The following is a 20,116-nucleotide window of genomic DNA, read 5'->3' as shown; positions in this document are numbered from 1 at the left end:
CAGTGAGGCATGCTTGAACCTATGCATTGGGACGTGGTCACCTGGCCACCGTGAGGCAATCTGTGGATGCTTCACTCACAGACCTTCTGCACCTTCTCTCAACTCTTAGGAAGGACCTGGTCTTTAAATACTGCCACCCTTCAGTATTCTGGAGAAACTTCTTCTACTCAGGAGGAGAAAGTGGCAGACATCCTATCTTACCTTCCCCCCCCTTTTCTGTAGCTTATCCAAGCAGGGAGATATATGTGTTAAAAGTTAAAATCTTTTAGAAAGCGTGTGCTGATTTTGATAAGAATTCAGGCCTATTATATATGTATCAAAGTTAAAGAACTAGATGGGAGCTGAAAACAAAAGGAAGAGATAGCACTGGTGTCTGTAGGATTTATCTCAGGGGACACTCTTCAGCCAGGTGTACACGCAAACATACAAAGGATACAGCCAGGATGAAGAACAAAGCATAACACAGGCCCACACTTCAAATCACTTCCATCAAATAAAATCCAAAACTTGAATTCACATCGAGATCCACTATTTCTTCCTTACTCTCCAATCCTAGATTCCTGGGAATTGGGGCTTTGGTTTACATGGCTTGGAACTGAACCTGGAAGGAAGACTCTACTCCTGGTGTCTGAGAAGGGACAAAAGAGATGACAATGCAGTAGACCTGCCCCTTCCTCCTTTTAAAAGCTCATCTTTCTGCTCCCAATGGGCTTCTGAGTATTTGATTTTTGTAGGCTTCGATTGCCCCATCCTCTTTGTAGATTGACAGGCTTAGATTTGATGGACAAATCAGATGTATGATCTGATTATCAGATTTAACTCTGCATTTTTGGGAATGAGATTCCTACCCATTCACTACAGCAGGGTTCCTCAACCGTGGCGACTTGAAGATGTGTGGACTTCAACTCCCAGAATTCCCCAGCCAAGAAGTCCACACATCTTCAACTCGCCAAGGTTGAGCAACCCTGCACTACAGGATTGTTTTCAAACTGAAGTAAAATAGCCAGATTTGCTTAGAAAATGATTTAATACATCAATGTGACAAGTAACATTTTGCAGGAATCCCTCTTTGTCCTATTTCATTTTTATTCTGCAAGGCGCGTATTTCAGAGTTGTGACTAAAACGACCTGTGCTGTATTTAGCAATGTAAGAAACTCTAGTAAGATGAATCATAAAGTTCAAATTGCCACACAAGACTTTTTTTCCAAGTAGGCAGCTAATGGTCTCAGGCGACATCTATTATTCATGGTCACTTCTATAAAAGCTGGATTCATTCTGTGTTATGGCTTAACGCTGCAAATAGAACTGCTTCCGCATCTCTCCAAAAATTCTGTCCTAGTTGGTTCCATGTAAGCATTCATTAAAAAAAAGAAAAGTGCTGGATGACCGCTACACAGTGTTTTGTTTGAAATTGCCCTGCTTGCTCAGAAAAAAAGAAACCGGGAAGAAGTGGTCAGGGAAATGCTATAGAGATGTTAGGAGCTGAAGGATATAGAAGGTTGTTTTGAGTTAGCACTTTCCAAGACTAAACAGGCCTGTGTCTCTTTCTCATTTTATGAGAATGTCCGGGACATGTTCTCCAAACATGCTCACTGGCCCTAAGAGATGACCATCCTTCCTGGACATCCAAACTCCAACATCCAAGTCAGGAAATTGGATTTCTGGATTTGGGCCTCAACTGCTAAGAAAATACTGTAGGCATTTATGATGGAAATGCATAAGCAAGCAGAGAATGTGATTTTTTTTTAATCCTTTCCAATCATAGGGTATATCAGTGCCATTAACAACCCGGCTTCCAGTTTTCTGGTTTTGTGGAGCTTAGCTTAATTCTGTCTTACCATATTCATTGGCAAACTCATACTTCTCCTAGTGGTTTACCCTCCTGCAAATTAATCTGTTTGAGCAATTAATAGAATCATTTTTCATTTCAGGGTAAATAACTTTCTTTTTTAGATGGGCATATCTCAAAAATTAAATGAAGACATTTTTTTCCTAATTAAAACAGACCCAAAGAACAGTAGGATAGTACTTTCAAGGAACAATCAAATGTAAACTTTTGAGATATCCAAAAGGCACAACCCAATCTTGATGTGACAGATCTCTGTTTAGCAGATTATTTTTCTGTATTCTGTATGCTTCTGCACTTATTGTATTTGCATATGCAGTAAATGTGTAAAATTACATGCATAAAATCCCATTTGGATTTAACAGACACTCCCCTTTAATGGACACTCTTTCCTCCCATTTAGGATTTAATGTATCCCCAAAGAGGAAAGTCTATTGGTATTTATTACAGTTCTCTAATTGTTCTTTATAGCTGAAAGATGTGGCTTTCAGGTAGAGGCTGTAATTGTGTTCTGATTTACCAGCCAATAAGTTGCACTAAACAAAATTCAGTTTAAGTTACCTAGGACTAGTAAGTAACTACTAGCTGCTATGAAGTAGTGGGCTGGAATGCAAATGTAGACATTAACCTACTGGTCTCTAGCCTCAGAGCTACTGCTGGATGACAGTTCTTTGTCAATATTTGATTGCAGATTACCTCCATGGCTTCTGTATTTAGGGCTTTTGATTCCCTCTTGCTGAGATTCCTCCAGTCTTTTCTGTTTATAAATCTTCCATTCTCCCGCAAAATCACCTTGCAAACACGCTTTTTAGGGTATTTCATGCCAGCTCCATAGGGGAAGAAAAAGCTATGTTTTAGCATCCTACAGAGGAAAAAAGGATTAAGGCTCTCCATTTCTCATGCTGGAATCCCATTCTATATTGTAATGTGTAGTTTGACCCTGTGAGCTCACAATTCATAACAAAATCAATAGGAACTGAACAAAGAATCTATTAGATTCCCTCTGCAAGGTTGCTGAGAGTGCTGGCATCATTTAGCTTCAGAGCTTAGCTAGCAGTGACCAACTGTGGTGCATTTTAGAGAGGCAGGAAGACCTTAATCATGCTTGAACTGCTCCTAGGAAGTTCAACAGACCAATGAAGACTGAATAAATACTATATCAGCAGTAGTTTTCACCAGGACTTGAGAGGAACATACCCTAGTTTTCTAAAGTTTAGAGAAAATGTATATTTTTTCAACATTTTTTAGCTTGCAGGTTTAATGAGATTGAGTTGACATTTGTCGATTTGTAGACCTCATCTCATCAGAGTAGATCATGGATGCTAAATACCATTTTTATATGCAACACAATATTAAGGCTCATAATGGTAGAACTCTTTTTTTCTCTACTTGCTTTAATTTTAAACTGCATCAGTCTCATTCGTCAATATCAGTTAATGCACACACACAGAGAAAGCTCTTTTTGTGTGATCAAAGCTTATGGTGTTTTCATAATTCTTATGATATGCTATAATAGAGCCTTTTCTCCTATAACAAGATCTAATGGTCTCTTTTCATTTGTTGTTGGTTAATGAAGATCTTCTTTTGCTGGATAGTTTCCTCAGTGTTAATAAACATGAGCTGTTGGATGGTGAGGGTATCTGGGAATACTTTTCATATCTGGCAATACTTTTACTGGGACCAATAAAAATTCCATGAACAAATGTGCAATCATCTGAGCACTCCTAAATTCTTCTGCAAAAGTAGGGAAATCCTTACAGTGATGATTTCCAGTGAGACAGCTATGTTCACTGCAGGAAAATAAAACAATCTTGTGATATCTTAAAGGCTAGCCCAGTGTTTTTCAAACATGGCAAAGTTGTGAGGGTATCTCAGGGTTGGTTTTGTTAATTACTGCTTTAATTATGTGATTTTAGAGAGAGTGTTATAATTTTTAATAGCAACACACCCTGTGGCTCCTATTGCTGTAATACATTTACTAGCCTAGTGTTTTTCAAGCTCGGTGATGTTAAGATGTATGGACTTCAATTCCCAGAATTCCCCAGCCAGCATGCTGGCTGGGGAATTCTGGGAGCTGAAGTCCACACATCTCAACTTTGCCATGTCCAAAAAACACAAGGGACACCAGGCTGCCTATTCCTCCATTTTCCCCAGTTCCATCCTATTTATGAAAGAAAAAAGGCAGGGACTGTGAGCCAGTGCTGGGTGGAAACTAAGACTGCTGGCAGTCAAGAATCTCTCAGGTTGTTGTTTTATTAATCCATAAACAGCCTGCCATTCCTTCTAAGACTTCAAGATTTCATAACTGATTCTCTTCCATTTTTGCCCTCTTAATAAACGCATGAGATTGCTTAGATGAAACAGAAGTGGTGGGCCCAAAGACCACTTCGTAAACTGAGCAGAGATTAGAACCTGGGTCTTCATAACTTCAGTCCAATACTTTAATCCAGGTTTCCCTAATCTGGCATGTTGGAATAGAACTGCAATGAGTTTAACATTGTTGAAGACTAGAAGAACTGCCCTAAATGCTTTACCATAGTTGTTGTTAAAATTAATTTCAGTTAAAACTTATAAACCAACATTCTTCACTTCTTCCAATTCTAAGATATTCATCCAAAATTATATCTGGCAATACTTTTACTGGGACCAATGAAAATTCCATGAATTTTGGAGTGACTGGCTTGTGTTTTTCTATGTGAGAGTACATCTTCCTTTTTTTCCCCTTGCTTGAATGCAACAGTCCTCTTGTTTGGGAGCCCAACTCAGGATCTAATAATCCTGCTATAATTAGCACATTCAGTTAGCAACATCTAAACTTGATCTGGGTATGTCTAGTTGCATAGCCTTTCTTTTCCTTTCCCCTCCAGCATGTCAACTTCAGGGCTTCTCTGTCTGCCTGAAGCCGGGGCACAGCTGCTGTTTTCAGTCAGCTGGTGACGAGCATTTGTCATCGCCCAATGCTAGGAGTGACGGTTGTTGAACTTGACCAGATGGTAGACGAAGGAAATTTCCCCCACGGAGAGATTGCCCCAAAATAACAGCTTCTCATTCCCCTCTCCTGTGCATGGCCCCTGCCTCACCTCACCCTCTGCGGGCTGACACCATGCCTTATTTTGCTTTGCCTACTGTGGTGTGTTCTGCTTTCTCGTGCCATTCAGTGGCACCTCTCATGATGACAGCACCAGTTTTAATTGTGAATTCTGATTCAGCTTCAGAGAGCTTCCAGCCCCTTAGAAGGGAAATAGGCTCTGCTCTTCATATTAGCACTTCTAAATCCATAGAGTCCTTGGTGCTCTCTGAGCTTGGTTGTTTGCTTGCAGATGTTTCATTACCCGACTTGGTAATGTTGATGTTACCTTGTCGAGTAATGAAACTGATGGCACTGATGATGTTACCTAGTTGGGTAATGAAACATCTGCAAGCAAACAGCCAAGCTTAGAGAGCACCAAGGACTCCATGGTTCAGCCTTGAAGTACAGATATTCTCTTCTGTTGGAACTTCTAAATCCCTTTTAGTGGGATTGGCTGACAGCAGAGGATCTTCTACGAAGGGAGAATGGAACAAGGTTCTTATGATGATCTGTAGGCACTTTGAGAAGCTTGCCAATTCTGGAAAAGAAGTATTTATTCAAAATAACTCCTGGGTCATGCAAGTGTAAAGGCTTTTGGAGAACTACCTAGTTGTTTCTACATATAACATGGAAGTATGTGTATATACATGTGCCACTTCTACTGTTTCATCACAAATGGGGAAAAGATGGAGAAGGGGATTTCTACTCAACCCCCCAGTGTTGACCCAGTGTTATTGGATTAAATTATTAGCCCTTACTAATTAGACAATGAATGGCTCACAAGATGTTGCTAAACTACAACTCCTATCACTGTGCCATGTTAGCTAAGATTGATGGGAGCTGCAGTATAACAAATTCTAGATGTCTACATTGGTCATCCTTGTCTGCCTTTATGGAAAAAGGTCTGAGGATCCAAGGAAAATCCCAATTAAGTGATAAGACTTAATTGATAATGCTTTAAGAACTCTTCCTAATATCGGAAAAGCATGTGATTGTATAGTCTTCTTTAACAATATGAAGAAAAGTGATGCTATTGTATTTTGGGTCAATACTGCAAGTCTGATTGTGCATCTCCTCTACTCCTTATACCCCAGTGAATCAAGGAGGTGTCTTCCTGATCTGCTTCTGAATATTAACTTGTTTCCCAGAACTTAGAGAAAGTTCTTTAAGCTCTCTTTGCTTATTTAACAGTACTTGCATATTTCTGTCAAGGTCGTCACCCTTACTCTCTATACCTTGTCCTTGCCACTTGGGTGGAGATGGTGGTCCACCCTCCTTCTCACAGGAGGCACGCTTCCCTCTTGCCAAGTTCTCCTGGGTTGGTTGAGAGACATCACCCTGCCCCACTGTCCCCCTGCTTTCCAGCTGGGGGGAAGTTACTAAGAGGGAACAGATAAACAGCAGGTGGCATACAAGTGGGGCTGCAGTTGTTGATTCCCAGGGGTTTGCCCCCACTGATTTTCCTCCATCTACCTCTGCTGCAGAAGGGCACCAGAACTCAGGGTCTCCTTGAGCTCTATTAGAAGATGGTGGGAAAGGAATGCCATAGCGGGAAGCAGCAGCTGTGTGGCATCTGTCAGCAAACCCCAGTGAATTTGGCTGGGAGGAAAGAGAAGAGGAGGGCACTTCTTGACCAAAGGACTGGCATGCAGACAAGCCCAAGGCGTGAAAGCGCCTCATTCGGAGATGCCATTTGCACAGAATGACCTGGAACGTTGCATGTGGGCTGTTCGTTTGAGATTCTGCCTTAGAACTACTCTCTGCTTTAAAGTTCACTGAGATTTGGATTCACTGCATATGAGTAATATTTGTTTATTTATTATGATCCAAGATGTGACAGAAACAATAACAGTCAAAATAAGGGAGAAGAAGAAAATAATTCAGGACAACCTGCAATGGAATGTTTGACAAGGAATGCAATGTTAATACCACCGATGTGTTTTGATAAGTCTATGCCATGTAGCCATGGCTAGTAGACCAAACATAGAGACACTGTTGACAGTGATCTGATTGGAGATAAATAATAGTTGCTTCCTCTGTCCTTCATCTTCTGCCCAGGACATCCTTTAGAATGGCCATCAAAATAATATTTATTTTGATGACCTTTGATTCTACTTCTCCTAGTGCACTGTAATACAGGTAGTCCTTGGTTAATGATAGCAATTGGGACCAGAATTGCTGTTGCTAAGTGACACGATCATAAAGCACAACTTCATGTGACTGTGCTGCTTAGCAACAGCAATTCTGGCAATCTTGGTTGCTGTTGTTAAGCAAATCACCACAGGTCATTAAGCTAGGACATCACATGGTCACCATTTGCAATCTCCTGCTGGCTTCCCCATTGACTTTGCTTGTCGGAACATCATAATTGAGATCATAAGATGATCGCAGGGATGCTGCGATGGCTGAAATTCCGAGGACCAGTCATAAATACCACTCGTTCAGCATTGTCTCAAGTTTGAATGGTCATTGAACGAATGGTTGTTAAGCAAGAACCACATGTATTTTGTTTTGGGTTCTGAAAAAAAAAACTAAAAATAGTGGTGGTGATAACATGTCCCTAAATAATTCATGAGTATAATTTTAAATCAAGCTTATAAGTCTGCATTCTATTCTCCGTGAAATTCCTCCTATGAATAACAATTATCTAGAGCAGCCTTCACAAACTTGGTTACTTCAAGATATGTTACAGTCACAGCTCTTAGTATTCCCTGCCAGTATAGTTATTGGCTGGCTAGGGATTGTGGGAATTGTGGTCTTTAGAAATCTGAAGGATCCTATTTTGGAGAACGTTAGCTTAGAGAGATCTATAAGCCTTGAGATTTTATTAATTCCTGCTCCAATTGTAGGCTTCTTTATATTTATAGATATATGTAGCTTCAGGCCAGTTTCTGCTACAATCTGATTTGCATGGAAGTTTGTCTTTATGTTTCTTTAATGCAAGTAGGAGGGTGCATACTTATGGATCAATGGGTGGCAGAGCAAAATGACTGGAATAAATATTTTGATTTTTTATTATCACATTTCCTTCAGGAGCTCAAAGCAGTGTGCAGAGCCCTGCCTTTTTCAATTTGTCCTTACAACCACAAACTCATGAGATAGATTGGGTTGAGAGAAAGTGAATGGCCCAAAGTCACCTAGGGTATCTTCCCAATCTTAGTAGTCCAACATCATAACCAGTACCCTACACTAATTCTCATTGTGATCTGGTCTTGAGAGCCAAAAGTAGGGAAGAGGCTAAGTGGAGGCCTGAACTGAACTGAAATTTTCCAACCATGAAGCTTTGAGGTTACCTTGGACCAGTGGTTCTTTCTCAGTCTCACTTACGTACATGGTGGTTACATTGATAAAATGAAGAGTGCCATTTTCACTTTCTGGACATTCTTGGAGATAAACCAAGGATATGTCTGTAATAAATAGACCACTTTGGATAATAAGCTGATATTTTCTGAGGAGACTTCTATTTTTCCCTCACTAAGTATTTTTTTTCCTCAGTGGTTAAAGACCTTGCTAATCTGCCTGGCATCTTTCCAACTTGCTGGAGATAATCTTTGTTGGAATTTGCTCATTTGTGTACAAGAACAAATAGTGAACATAATATTGATCTGCACATTTCATAATGGATTTGCAAACATATAGAAACCAGTAATAAGAAAGGAATTGTCGCTTTTAATGGGTGAATTTTATCCCACTTTTCCCATTGCTAACCAGGCTAGTTAGGACTTCAGATTTCACAAATCTAGATGGGACAAAGTATGCACGCACCATGAGGCCTCTTAGGCCTCTTCAAAATCAAATGTCATTTTAGATTCTCAACCCTCCACTTATCATGAAGGTTATTTTCACACTGCTTTTGAATTTCCAGCAGCTGTCCTTGCTTTCCCTTCCTTGCCCTGGCCAGTGTTTCCTTCAGCCACCCAGCGATGGCGGACATCAAAACATGCCCCCATCCATGTCCTTCCTTTTCCCCTGTATTAGCTTTTTGTGAAAGGGAGCTAAAAACCAAGCCAGTTGAACAGCTGAACTGCTCCTCTGTTCCACAGGAAAAGAAGCCAAGGCATTATAACTCCCTGGCTTCTGGATAGAGATGAGAATTCCTGAGACTGAAGACAGAAGGAGGTAGAAGTTTCTGCTAATAAGAAGCTGTCCTGCTGTGCAGCTCTATAAAAAGTGCTGTGGAACTTTCCTTTCCTCTGGAACAAGAGCTAAATCAAAAGGCTGTGACACCAAACTCAGATTGGTATATGCCTTGCATGTTGAATGGGTTTGTTGTTGTTGAGGAACAGTGAGGAACGTCATTAGGCAAGAGCTAAACACAGGTAAAGCTAGAATGAGGTGCTCCGAAGGACCTGGGCACACGGTGTTTGCTGCAGGGGTGACTTTGGGTGGGTGTTTTCTCACTTCACCTCTGCTGTGCCCCTAAATGAATGGATCAACGGTGAAAAAATTCTATCATCACACACATCATTACCAATTCTTTACAGGACTCAAAAGACATCTGCTTGAGCAGCCTTAACCTAGTTAATGCATTGTTGCTTATTTTTCCTCTCCATTAATGCTCTGTTTTTTCTCTCTCTCTCAACAGATCTTGAATCTAACAGTGATTTAAATAACGAGGATTATGAATATGAGGATGAAGCTAAACTTGTCATATTTCCAGACCACTATGAAATTCCTTTACCCAACATAGAAGAGCTGCCAGCACTGGTGAGTGAATGGCAGAATGGGATGGCAAAGAACGGGATCGAAACTGGCTTTGTGGGTTAAGGAAGCCAATTAGCTTTTTCAGCATACAAGAAACACTTTGATAGACATGTTACTACCAACACAAATTATTATAGTTGCTAAAGGTGTATAACGTCATGCAAAGATGGTCAACCGCAAGTTTCTGGGATCTAGTTTCTTAAAATTACATTTATTTGTTCTATTTGCATATCACTTTGTCAGTACAGACCAGAGTGGATTAAAAAACAATCATCAACAATGTCCATGGTAAATATAACCAAATTAAAACAATAACTAATCACAGTGGCAACAATACAAGGATAAATTATAAACATAGCGATGATGAGAAATAAGTAAAACACATCATAAGCCAATCGAATAAAATAACACTGGCAAATAAATCAGTGTAAGTAACTTAAAGCAAAATAAATTAAAGCTGGTGAGAACAAAGTACAGTATTCCATCAAATGCTCTGTGGAAAAGTTTTCTTTGGTAGCTTCTAGAACTTCAGAAGGAATGGAACAAGTCTTAATTCTAAGGGGAAGGTATTCCAAAACATTAGAGCAGTAACTGAGGAACAGCATCTCCTGGTCTCCATTTCTGTTACTTAACAAAAGCTGGGTATGACCCAAAGTTTCTCCCAGGAAGAACATACTGGGTAGTCTGATTCAGGTAGAAGAAGGTGGTCCTGTAGATATCTGAGTACCAAGCCATGTATGCCTTTATAGGTCAAACCTATGTCTCTGAGAATTCCCGGTTAGCATCAAAGGTCTGCATGGAGTTAGCCTTAAAGATCAGCAGGGCAATGTGAGCAATGTAAACTAATGCTTACACTTTAAGATGTCTAGAGAGTATCTCTGAGCATAGGGATTTATTTTCATGACCTGAACTGAATTTTGCAGAAATCTATCCATAGTGTCTATTCTACAGCATCTCAGGTTTTTGCCATTTCAGCTGAGAAAGAGAAAGGAAGTGACATTTCATTGGTCCTCCTATTTAGGCAGTTGGTCAGAAATCCTTGCAAATTCCATTCCATCCTTTTCACCCTCTAAAGTAACTGGCTAACTGTGAGTGTGACAGGTTCACCAATGTCAATTCTTACCTCTCCTTTGTATTCACTAGATAACCTTAAGTAAGTCAGCATTTCTCAACCTTAATTCCACTATTAATCTGCAGTTTCTGGATGCAGTTAGTGTAATTTATACAGCAATTCAAAGGATTACTGAGATTATGTGTAGGAAACAATGGATAGTCTAGAGGGCTACCTGAAAGTTAAACTATTGCTGATGCTCTTAGTTACAAGCCAGTGATAAAAAGCAAGACAGAGCAAACCAATGATTGCTCTGCCTTCCTTTGATGTTCAGTTGAATTTTCCCTCCACTCCAGGTGACAATAGCTTGTGATGCAGTCCTCAGTTCGAAATCTCCATACAGAAAACAAGACCCAGACTCATGGGAAGAAGAGCTGCAGGTCTCCAAACATGCCAACATTCTGGTGCAAATGGACAATGGGGTCAGGATTCCACCAAGGTGAGGTGGTTGTGTTTTATACACAAAGAGGTAAATTACTGAGTGAATCCAAGAACCCATGTGATCCAACTGCCACTCTGGTATTAGCCAGTCAGATGCAGTCTTTGGGAAGCACAATGGTGGTAAAAACCTACACTCTTTCTGAGTGACAGAACTGCTTCTGAACATGGAAATTTCATTTAGTCATCAGGGTGAATAACTGCTGATGGACAAGTTAATGCAGGAAAATGTCACTGTTTTATTTAATATCTGGTTTTCCCAAGACAAAGCATTTGCATAAGCTGCCCCCTCCCTACAAAAAAGGGTATGTAATCTGTGTTCTCCTCATTGCGGCTTTGCCCAGCTTTTAGTTTTCTAAGTCATACAGTCTATAAACCAACATTGTGGAATATGTGGAGGAGGGGATTCTGAGGTTCCAAAGGATACAACTTCACTTATGGGGATCCGTTGCCCTGTCAATTCTGTCACTGTAAGTAATTTGTTGTTGGTCATCGCCATAGTTTCTATCTTTACAACTGCCTGAACGTGAGTTTCTTATGGGAGAGAGTTCCTAAGCTTTGTCTTATCAATATATATTTTCCCCATAATGCAAGAACAGATCAAATTATGGGCAAGGATGAGGAATGACATATGTGGGGATGACAAAGTCTAGGAAGCAGTTGTAATGTATCACAGGATGGTAGATGTTGGACAGGTTGTGGGAGGCAAAGCTCAGATGTAGCATTAGTGGGGTGGATTTCCTAAAATAATAGAAAAATGAGGTGATTCTTGCTAATCCAGTCCCTGGTGGTTCTGAAGCAAGAGTCAACTTCATGCTGGTGTTTAACTCTGGCAATTTGTTTTGCAGTGGCTGGAAATGCTCCAAGTGTGACTTGCGGGAGAATCTTTGGCTAAACCTTACTGATGGGTCAATATTGTGTGGCAAATGGTTCTTTGATGGCAGTGGAGGAAACGGACATGCGCTGGAACATTACAAAGAGATGGGTTATCCCTTAGCAGTGAAGCTTGGAACAATTACTCCTGATGGTGCAGGTTAGTGAAAGCTTGTGTTGATGACCTATTGTACATCAGCAGCCTTCTGATATCTGTACTTTGTTTTTCCTCACGACTGTAGAAATAGCTACCAGTGGATTTGCCAGATGACAGCATCTTAGCTAATCTTGAAAAAGTTCAAGAAATTCCAGGGTTGTAGACTAGACTAGGTACTTTAAAAAAATTCCCCAAAATGCAGTAGCAAGCTATTCCTTTATTGTTGCTAAGAAACCTGTATGGGCACTCCCATGTAGTTTCCGGAACTTAAACTTGAATCTAGGGACACTTTTTATAGGCCACTGGCAGCATCCACTGAGATAATCCCCTAGGCAAAATTGCTGGATACTGAAGGGCAGAGAAATTCTCACCCACATAATTGTGAGATGATAACAAATGCACAGGTTACTGATGGTTAGTTGCCTTGGGTTCAGACCGCAGCTCTCTTCCAAGATACATCTCTGGATAGTCTCTGTGCATTTGCATGGCGCTGACAGAGGTATTATTTACATATTCCATGTTGTTCTAATGCTTAAAGCTTAAATGAGAATGTCCCCTTCTACCTGATTGCCAGGTACAAGGAATTACCTTCCCTTAAACATACAATACTAGACAATGTGTTTGTGGCTGGAGGTTGTACACATTTGTATGTGAGTAACTGGAAGAAGATAGTGGTGAATTTTTCTATTTGATTTGAGTGTATATTTACAGGTAGCCCCCAGTTTAAGAACGAGTTCTGTTCCCAAGGTCTGTCCTTCCCCCAAATTTGTATGTAAGCCAGAACAGTATTATTGTATAATACTGTATAAGTAGCATTGTGTATTTAACTCGAATCATTGTGTATTTAACTCGAATTTTGCTATAGTAGGCCCCGTTCTTAACTATGTGTTGTCCATAAACCGGGTGTTCTTAACCCAGGGACTACCTGTATTCACTTTTGAATGTATAGCCTACCTTCCTGTTTCTTTCAGAACTGAAGGCAGCTGACAATTAGGGATATGCAAAGAGTTATGTGTGTGGACCGGTCAAGTTAGGGTTGTCCAGGCCAAACAGTTAAGATCTGTTTAGGCAAGGATCTAGACCAATGTTTCTTAATCTTTTTTCTCTCAGGACCCCTTCCCACTTTTAAAAATTATGAGGACTCCAAAAGAGCTTTTGTTTACCTGGATTATATTTATTGATATTTACCACATTAAAAATTAAAATTGAATGATCAAGATGTTCTGGATTTCAGTTCAGCTAAACTCCTATGCACAGTGCATAGAACAAAACACATTTTCCATTTTGTGAATGTTTTGGCTTGTAACAATAAAAACACAGAGTACAGAACATAACAAAGTGAATACAATTGAAATCAATTTAACAAATTTAAATAAGTTTTTAATATAATGAACAGTTAAAGCTTGTTGAAAGTGGCGTGTTTTTACTATGTTCCTAGATAGTGGGGATGTGGGAGTGAAGTGCACGTCCTTTGGGAGTATATTTTATAGCCTGAGCATCACAGGAGAAGACCCTTGGCTGTCTTCCTAACAGTTGGGGGAAGGCTTGTCAGGAAGGCCTCTTCTGCTGACCTGATGAATCGGGCAAGTTAATAGTGGGAGAGATGGTCCTATAGATAATCATTAGTCCCTAAGCTGTTTTTGTCTTGCTTTAATCAAAATGGGCTTGATAAAATTATCTTAGCCCTTATTGGGGCTGCTGAAAATTGGAATGATCCATGGGGTGGGGTGGGGGTGGGGCAATGATTCGCAGGGCAACAAAATGGATCTGGATGGCATATACAGCTGGAAGGGAATTTGTCCTATGCCTGGCAAATTGCTCATCCTGGCCAAGAAAAATGCCATTTTTGCCACCATTCTACACAAAGTTGTTACCAATCCTGGTCCTACAAAAGCTGGCTTTTCCTCCTTGTTTCACTGATGCAAATAAAGAGAAATCATGCATGTTTTACTCTTTGTTGTGTTTTTCCTTGTAGTTTATGAGAACGGTGTTAGATAAGTGCCCAAGTAGAGTTCAGATGCCTTCTCTGTAATCCACTGGCATAACTGGAGTTCAGATGGCTCCTGTTATTGTTCTCTGTTTCTGTCATGCTATAAATAGAGGAGGAAAGTAGGGATTGTCAAGGAGTTGAATTCTGGATCTCATATTCCATTTTTCACTTTTGTGGAATTGTAATTTATATAATACAATGTTTACGTCTTTTTCCTTATTTTATTCTTATTTTGACTCCTGGTGATTGCCTGGACAAGTCCCTGCAGTTTTCGTGGCAAGATATTGGAAATGGTTTGCCCTTGCCTCCTTCCTAGGGCTGAGAGAGAGTGACTGGCCCAAGGTCACCCAGCTGGCTTTGCACCTAAGGTGGGACTAGAACTCAGGGTCTCCTGGTTTCTAGCCTGGTGCCTTCACCGCTACATCAGTGTTTCTCAACCTTGGCAGCTTAAAGATGTGTGGACTTCAACTCCCAGAATTCTCCACCCAGCCTTGCTGGCTGCGGAATTCTGGGAGTTGAAGTGCACACATCTTCAAGTAGCCAAGGTTGAGAAACACTGCACTACACCAAACTGGTGTACAAGCTTTCTTTTGAACTTAGACTCTCTTAAATAGAAATTAGCGGCTCTGTACTTCCAGAGCAAAATGCTGGATGAGCCAAATTGTGCAGAGATATCAGAGGAACAACGTAAGTGTGTGGATGTGTGCTTCAAACAAAGGAAAAGATGCCGGGCAGCACTTAAAATAGGTAGAAAGAGTATGCAGATTCATAGGATTTTCACCTAAATTTTAACACCCTTTAGCGGCAAAGTTGACCAGTGTATCTCTCCTTCAAATCCACTCCGGTTCTTTGTGTCTTATTTCATCACTGCACAAAATAGATCTGGTATTCAGAGGGCAAGAATTCACTTCCTAGCCATGCTGCAAATTTAGAACAAAAAGGTTTGCAGAGTCTTTTAACACAGCAGTGTTTATCACACAGCTCTCGAAGGCTTTTTAGTTCAGCTAGCAATTCTAGGTCAAAAAGGTTCATCCTCTTTCTCCTAATTTTCTTCTAGAATTAATGCTGCATCACAAAGCAAATAAATCATTGGATCTTCTGGTTGCAACAGAAAAGGGCAACATGAATTCTGTCCTTGGGCCCTTAGGGAATTGGGGTAAAATTTATTAGAGGAGGCTCATGCACCCTTTGTGATGGAGTGTTTGACATACTGCTCTGGAGGGCTTCCATCTGGCTAAGGGGGGATCAAACATATGCTCTGAAGTCACTTGTGTAATATTTGGCTGGAGCATATTGTTAAGAAGACCAGTGTATTATGTCGGTACTCAGCCTACGTATGAAGTTTTAATAAAGGATTTCACTGTTAATATTGGACTTCTGTAAAGCATTTTGTGTAGCCTAGGTGACATTTTCAAATCTTTTCTCTCAACCCTTTTAGCATTCTCCTCCATCGGTTCCACTGTCAGGGGAAAGCAGCACTTAGACAACTTTAGCTGATCTTAACCAAGTTAAGCAAGGCTGGATCTGATGTGTACTTGGATGGAATATCACCAGGAAATCCAGACTGTAGAGTAGGCGAAAAGGTTGAAAATAGAAACAAAAACCACCTATTGTTGTGAATCAAATACCAGGGCACGTCCTTGTCCTAACCAGCTCCTGCTCTGTTTGCCTTTCGCAAGGCCAGGAAGACCTGGCTCTTCCTCGGAGCGTTTGGCTCAGGTTGTTAACATGGCGGCTTTGGCAGGGCATATGTGATTCGTAGTTTTGCTGAGTCTTAATATGGCTTTATTGGGTCCCCCCCCTTTTGCTTTAATAACATTCTTCATTTTTATCTTGTTTATCGCCCAGTGTTTCTTGGACAGATAGGCGGTCATATCAGTTGGATAAGCAAACAGACAAGCTTGATGAAGATGTAACTAGCAGTTTACTAGTTTTTTTTTTATCAGCTTTGGGACTAATTAGATGCCAAAAAGAAAAAAAAAACACACAACCCCAACCTTTCAAAACTGATGAGGGTGTGTGTGTATATTTTATTTTATTATTTTATTATTTTATTATTTTATTATTTTATTATTTTATTATTTTATTATTTTATTATTTTATTATTTTTATATTTTTATATTTTTATATTTTTATATTTTTATATTTTTATATTTTTATATTTTATTTTATTTTATATTTTATTTTATATTTTATTTTTTTATTTTGTTTTGTTTTGTTTTGTTTATTGAGATGATGAGTGACTGTGTAGTACTTTGGTAGCCTGACTTTTCCTTTGGTTTCCTTTACTCCCTACTTGAAGAGCACATTTTAAAGCTAGAAGCTAGAAGCTGAGCTGGGTTACATGTATGAATTAAAATGTATTCTGAAAAGGCAAACATATGTAAAATCTGTTCATTATACTTGCTCGGGCTCTTCCTTAAAGGAGTTCAGAATAGCATATCCTTTTTCCTTTTCCCAAGCAGCCTTGTAAGATAAGTTAAGCCAAGACAGTAACTAGCCCAGGGTCTAGCTGAATTAAGATTTGTGTTCAAATTAGCTTAGACAAGGTCCAAGAGAACAATCTGACCTCAACGGGACTTCAGAAGAGACAAATGATTTGCAGAGCTGCTGTGTTAGGGTTCTTGGTTTTACGGTATTCTGCCTGGGGAAATTCTTAGTTGCTTCTCTCTAGCCAGACATTGATTATGGCTAAAAATATTCATGCAAGGTCCATTTAGAGCCACACTGACGTGGAAATGTTGACTGGGTGTCATGCTGCATCGTGACTTCACTGAAAAAGCATGAGGCTTCTCTGAGCTCATGTTTATAGAGGGGAACAATAACACGTAGTGGGAAACAGAGGCTCCCTTAAATTGGAATGCCAGCAAAAGGCCATGCTGTGTATCTATAAATGCCAGCAGGATCATTCTAGGTAGGGAGAATGCTTGGCTTGATAAATTCTTGGCAGAAGAATAAGAAGATTTTTTTTCCCCCAACACCAAGCAATGTACATTTCTGAAAAGTACAATACACAGAAACATTCTTATTTGAAATGCTATCACTGATAAAATGTTTTATTTTCTTTTATTTAGCTTAAGGGGATTTTAGCAACAAAGCAAGCACATTAAAAAAAGGCACAGGAGATCTAAAAATCCAGTCCTTTCTAAGTTCCTTCCTTTGATTGATCTTCTGAGACATGCCGTTTACAGCATTACTGTTGTTGCTGGAAAAATATCCTAATGAGAATCATGACCTATTTATCATTGACAGTATCCTCATAAACAGATGATAACTTATTTGTTATTATTATATTTGATCTTCTTATCAATATTTCCAGTTGTAGTTGAGTCTCTATCCCTACAGCAAGAACATTTTCTATTTGATCACATGCAGCTATTAAGGGTGCAAGAGAAAAATCTACATCAGCTAGATTCTATAATTTGCTGTGATAGAAAGGCAGACGTGGACAAAGCCATAAAGCCCACAGGTGCCAGTTTAATGTATGATATTTTGCAGCCTAGTAACATGCAGCATGTAAGGGTTAAACAAATGCAAACAGGGCCCATTAAGAGATCTGTCTCCTGCATGAAAGTACTTTTGCTAGCTTGATAGAAGTTAGACCCAGTGACTAAAATCATTCTTTTCCAGACCTGTACTTCCAAATGGGTTGAGCTGCAATTCCCCATTGTTCCTGGCCTGAATGAATGATTATTCATTTATTTATTAGATTTATATCCCCCCTTTTCTCTTGGAGCTCAAGGTAGTATATACAGATTTCCTCCTCCCAGTTCTTCCCTAATGGCAACTCTGTTGGATTCATTGATCTGAGAAACAATCGCTGGTCCAAAGTTACCCTGTGAGGCTGCGATTGACCCTGTATTGGCCTGGTCCTAATCCAGTACCTTAACCACTACTGCACAGTGTTTATGATTTGTCGAAAGATGACTTGGAATCTTAAGTTGCTTCTCCTTCTACATTAGGTGGACGATTTCTGCCAGAAAATCTTCTTCCTTACCTACATATCATAACTCCATGTGGGATATAACCTACGTTATATCCCATAATATGCCCAAGAATCCCCATCCCCAGCTCATGTTTTAAGAGGTGCCATGTGGCTTCAGAAGAAAGAGGAAGGTAGGAAGCCCTTTTCCACAAGCCTGAAGCCATTTGTATTGATGGAAGCTAGTGTTCAAGCTGTTGATTTTGAGTTCCAAGAAGTATTTGACTGTGGAAAAATCATACGCCATCTCAGTAGCTTTTCTCATTGGTAGTAATAGAGTACTCAGCTAGAGGGTGTTCTGGTTCCTCATGTGTTTAAATCTGGACTTGGGAACTGTGGCCCAGAGTATTATGATTATAGTGGTTCTGCACATATTCCTTTAGCATGCCAGTTCCCATTGTGGTAGTTCCTACGATCCAGTTCATGGCATATCTGGGAAGAAGCTCAACTCTACATTGCTCTTGACTTCTCTTTTGGCAGATAGGCTTTTACCTGAAAACAATTTCTGCAAGTTCATGGCATGGTGAATGAAAATTGGCTAATATGCTTGAGCTGCGCCTTCCTATCATGTCACAAATGTATGTGTTTGGGATACCGGGAGAGTCAGGCAGGTAAAGATGGGGGAAAAAACAAATTAGGAGTAGGCAAGAGAAGCCATGGATTGTTTAGTTATCTGCAAGACAGTTCACAGTTAGAGTAATAAACTGTAAAGGAATTTAAATCTGACCTTGAGGAAGGTATGAGAGAGCTGTTTAAGTGGGGAAGGAAGGAGCAAGGCATTAAGAGGAGATTTTGAGGAAAGATTACACAGTCCGAAGATAGTGGGAAATGTGAGAAAGACACTCAAAATAACCCCGCCTTGATTTTGTTTAGTGAAGAGAGAGAAAAATTTGGCCGGGCTTTCAAGATTCTGTTATTCTCCCTTACTACAATAATCAGCATTCCTGGATCCCTGCTGGGCCTGTTTCTTGACCTGGTGTACCTGAAAGGGCTGATACAAACCATGGTTTAATTAAAAAATCGTATTGCACATAGCCATTCAGAGCAAGGAATTGTTAAATACTATTGATGGGTAACATTTGGTGAATTGCCCTTTTGTTCTTATTTTTGCAGATGTCTATTCCTTTGACGAAGAGGAGGCTGTTTTGGATCCTCATATCGCCAAGCACTTAGCTCATTTTGGAATTGACATGCTCCAAATGCATATAGTAAGTGACTTGCCTTTTTATGAAGAAGCTGTCCTAAGCAGTCGGTTATCATGACAAACAAATTTGACAAATAAATCAGGAAAACAAAATTTCAGTGAAAAACTCTTTTGCCTCTCTCCCTCTTTCTGCCTTTTTTTCAGTTTATGCTCTTCTACTGAAATAGATATCTGATAACATTAAAAAAAAAAAAAAGGAATGGAAATGGTATTGGTCTAGGTAAGAAAAAGCATGGAGTATGACCTGTCCACTGAACTGAAACTGATTTTTGTGTGCATATATAGACCCTTGCCTGAACCCATCCAGTCTATATGCAGATATGTAATAAGTCATATGACAAAGTTACATCTGTAATAGCTAAATCAGATGCTCTCACTGACACTCAGGAAGTGTAACACTGATGGGTTGATGGGGTCTAAAGAGCTACTTCAAGTATATCTAAAAACTCATAAAGTGCATAGTTATAAAGTGTTTATAATTTATTATACACACACACATATAATTTATTATTATATTATATATAATGGTGCCACTGAACCATCAACAACATCTGCAAAGGAATAAAATTCCCCAGAGAGGAAGAAAACAACAACGCGCTACCCTTCTTGGATATCCTCATCAGCAGAGGAAGCAACAGCAAATTAGAAACCCAAGTCTATCGGAAGACAACCCACACCAATCAAGTACCAAAGTAACAACCCAACCTCCCACAAGAGGAGCTGTGTAAGAACATTATTCA

The 20,116-nt window shown here is 39.8% G+C and overlaps 1 protein-coding gene across 3 annotated transcripts in view; it reads left to right on the top strand.

Annotated features, from left to right (window-relative positions):
* The window catches only part of USP13 (ubiquitin specific peptidase 13), a 92,403-nt gene that overhangs the window by 38,875 nt on the left and 33,412 nt on the right, over positions 1-20,116 (top strand). For all 3 annotated transcript variants that reach the window (XM_088131925.1, XM_088131924.1, XM_088131926.1), the window contains exons 4-7: positions 9,503-9,624; positions 11,029-11,171; positions 12,019-12,203; positions 19,286-19,380. In XM_088131925.1, the coding sequence (XP_087988051.1) occupies positions 9,503-9,624; positions 11,029-11,171; positions 12,019-12,203; positions 19,286-19,380 (545 nt within the window). The remainder of the gene's footprint in view (positions 1-9,502; positions 9,625-11,028; positions 11,172-12,018; positions 12,204-19,285; positions 19,381-20,116) is intronic.

The sequence above is a fragment of the Python bivittatus genome, unplaced genomic scaffold (assembly GCF_059951505.1).
Source record: "Python bivittatus isolate LINGU-HERP-01145 unplaced genomic scaffold, Pbiv_v1 ctg000980_np1212, whole genome shotgun sequence".
Classification (NCBI taxonomy): domain Eukaryota; kingdom Metazoa; phylum Chordata; class Lepidosauria; order Squamata; family Pythonidae; genus Python; species Python bivittatus.
The sequence above is the reverse complement of the archived record's forward strand: the minus strand, read 5'-3'. Positions and strand labels throughout refer to the sequence as shown.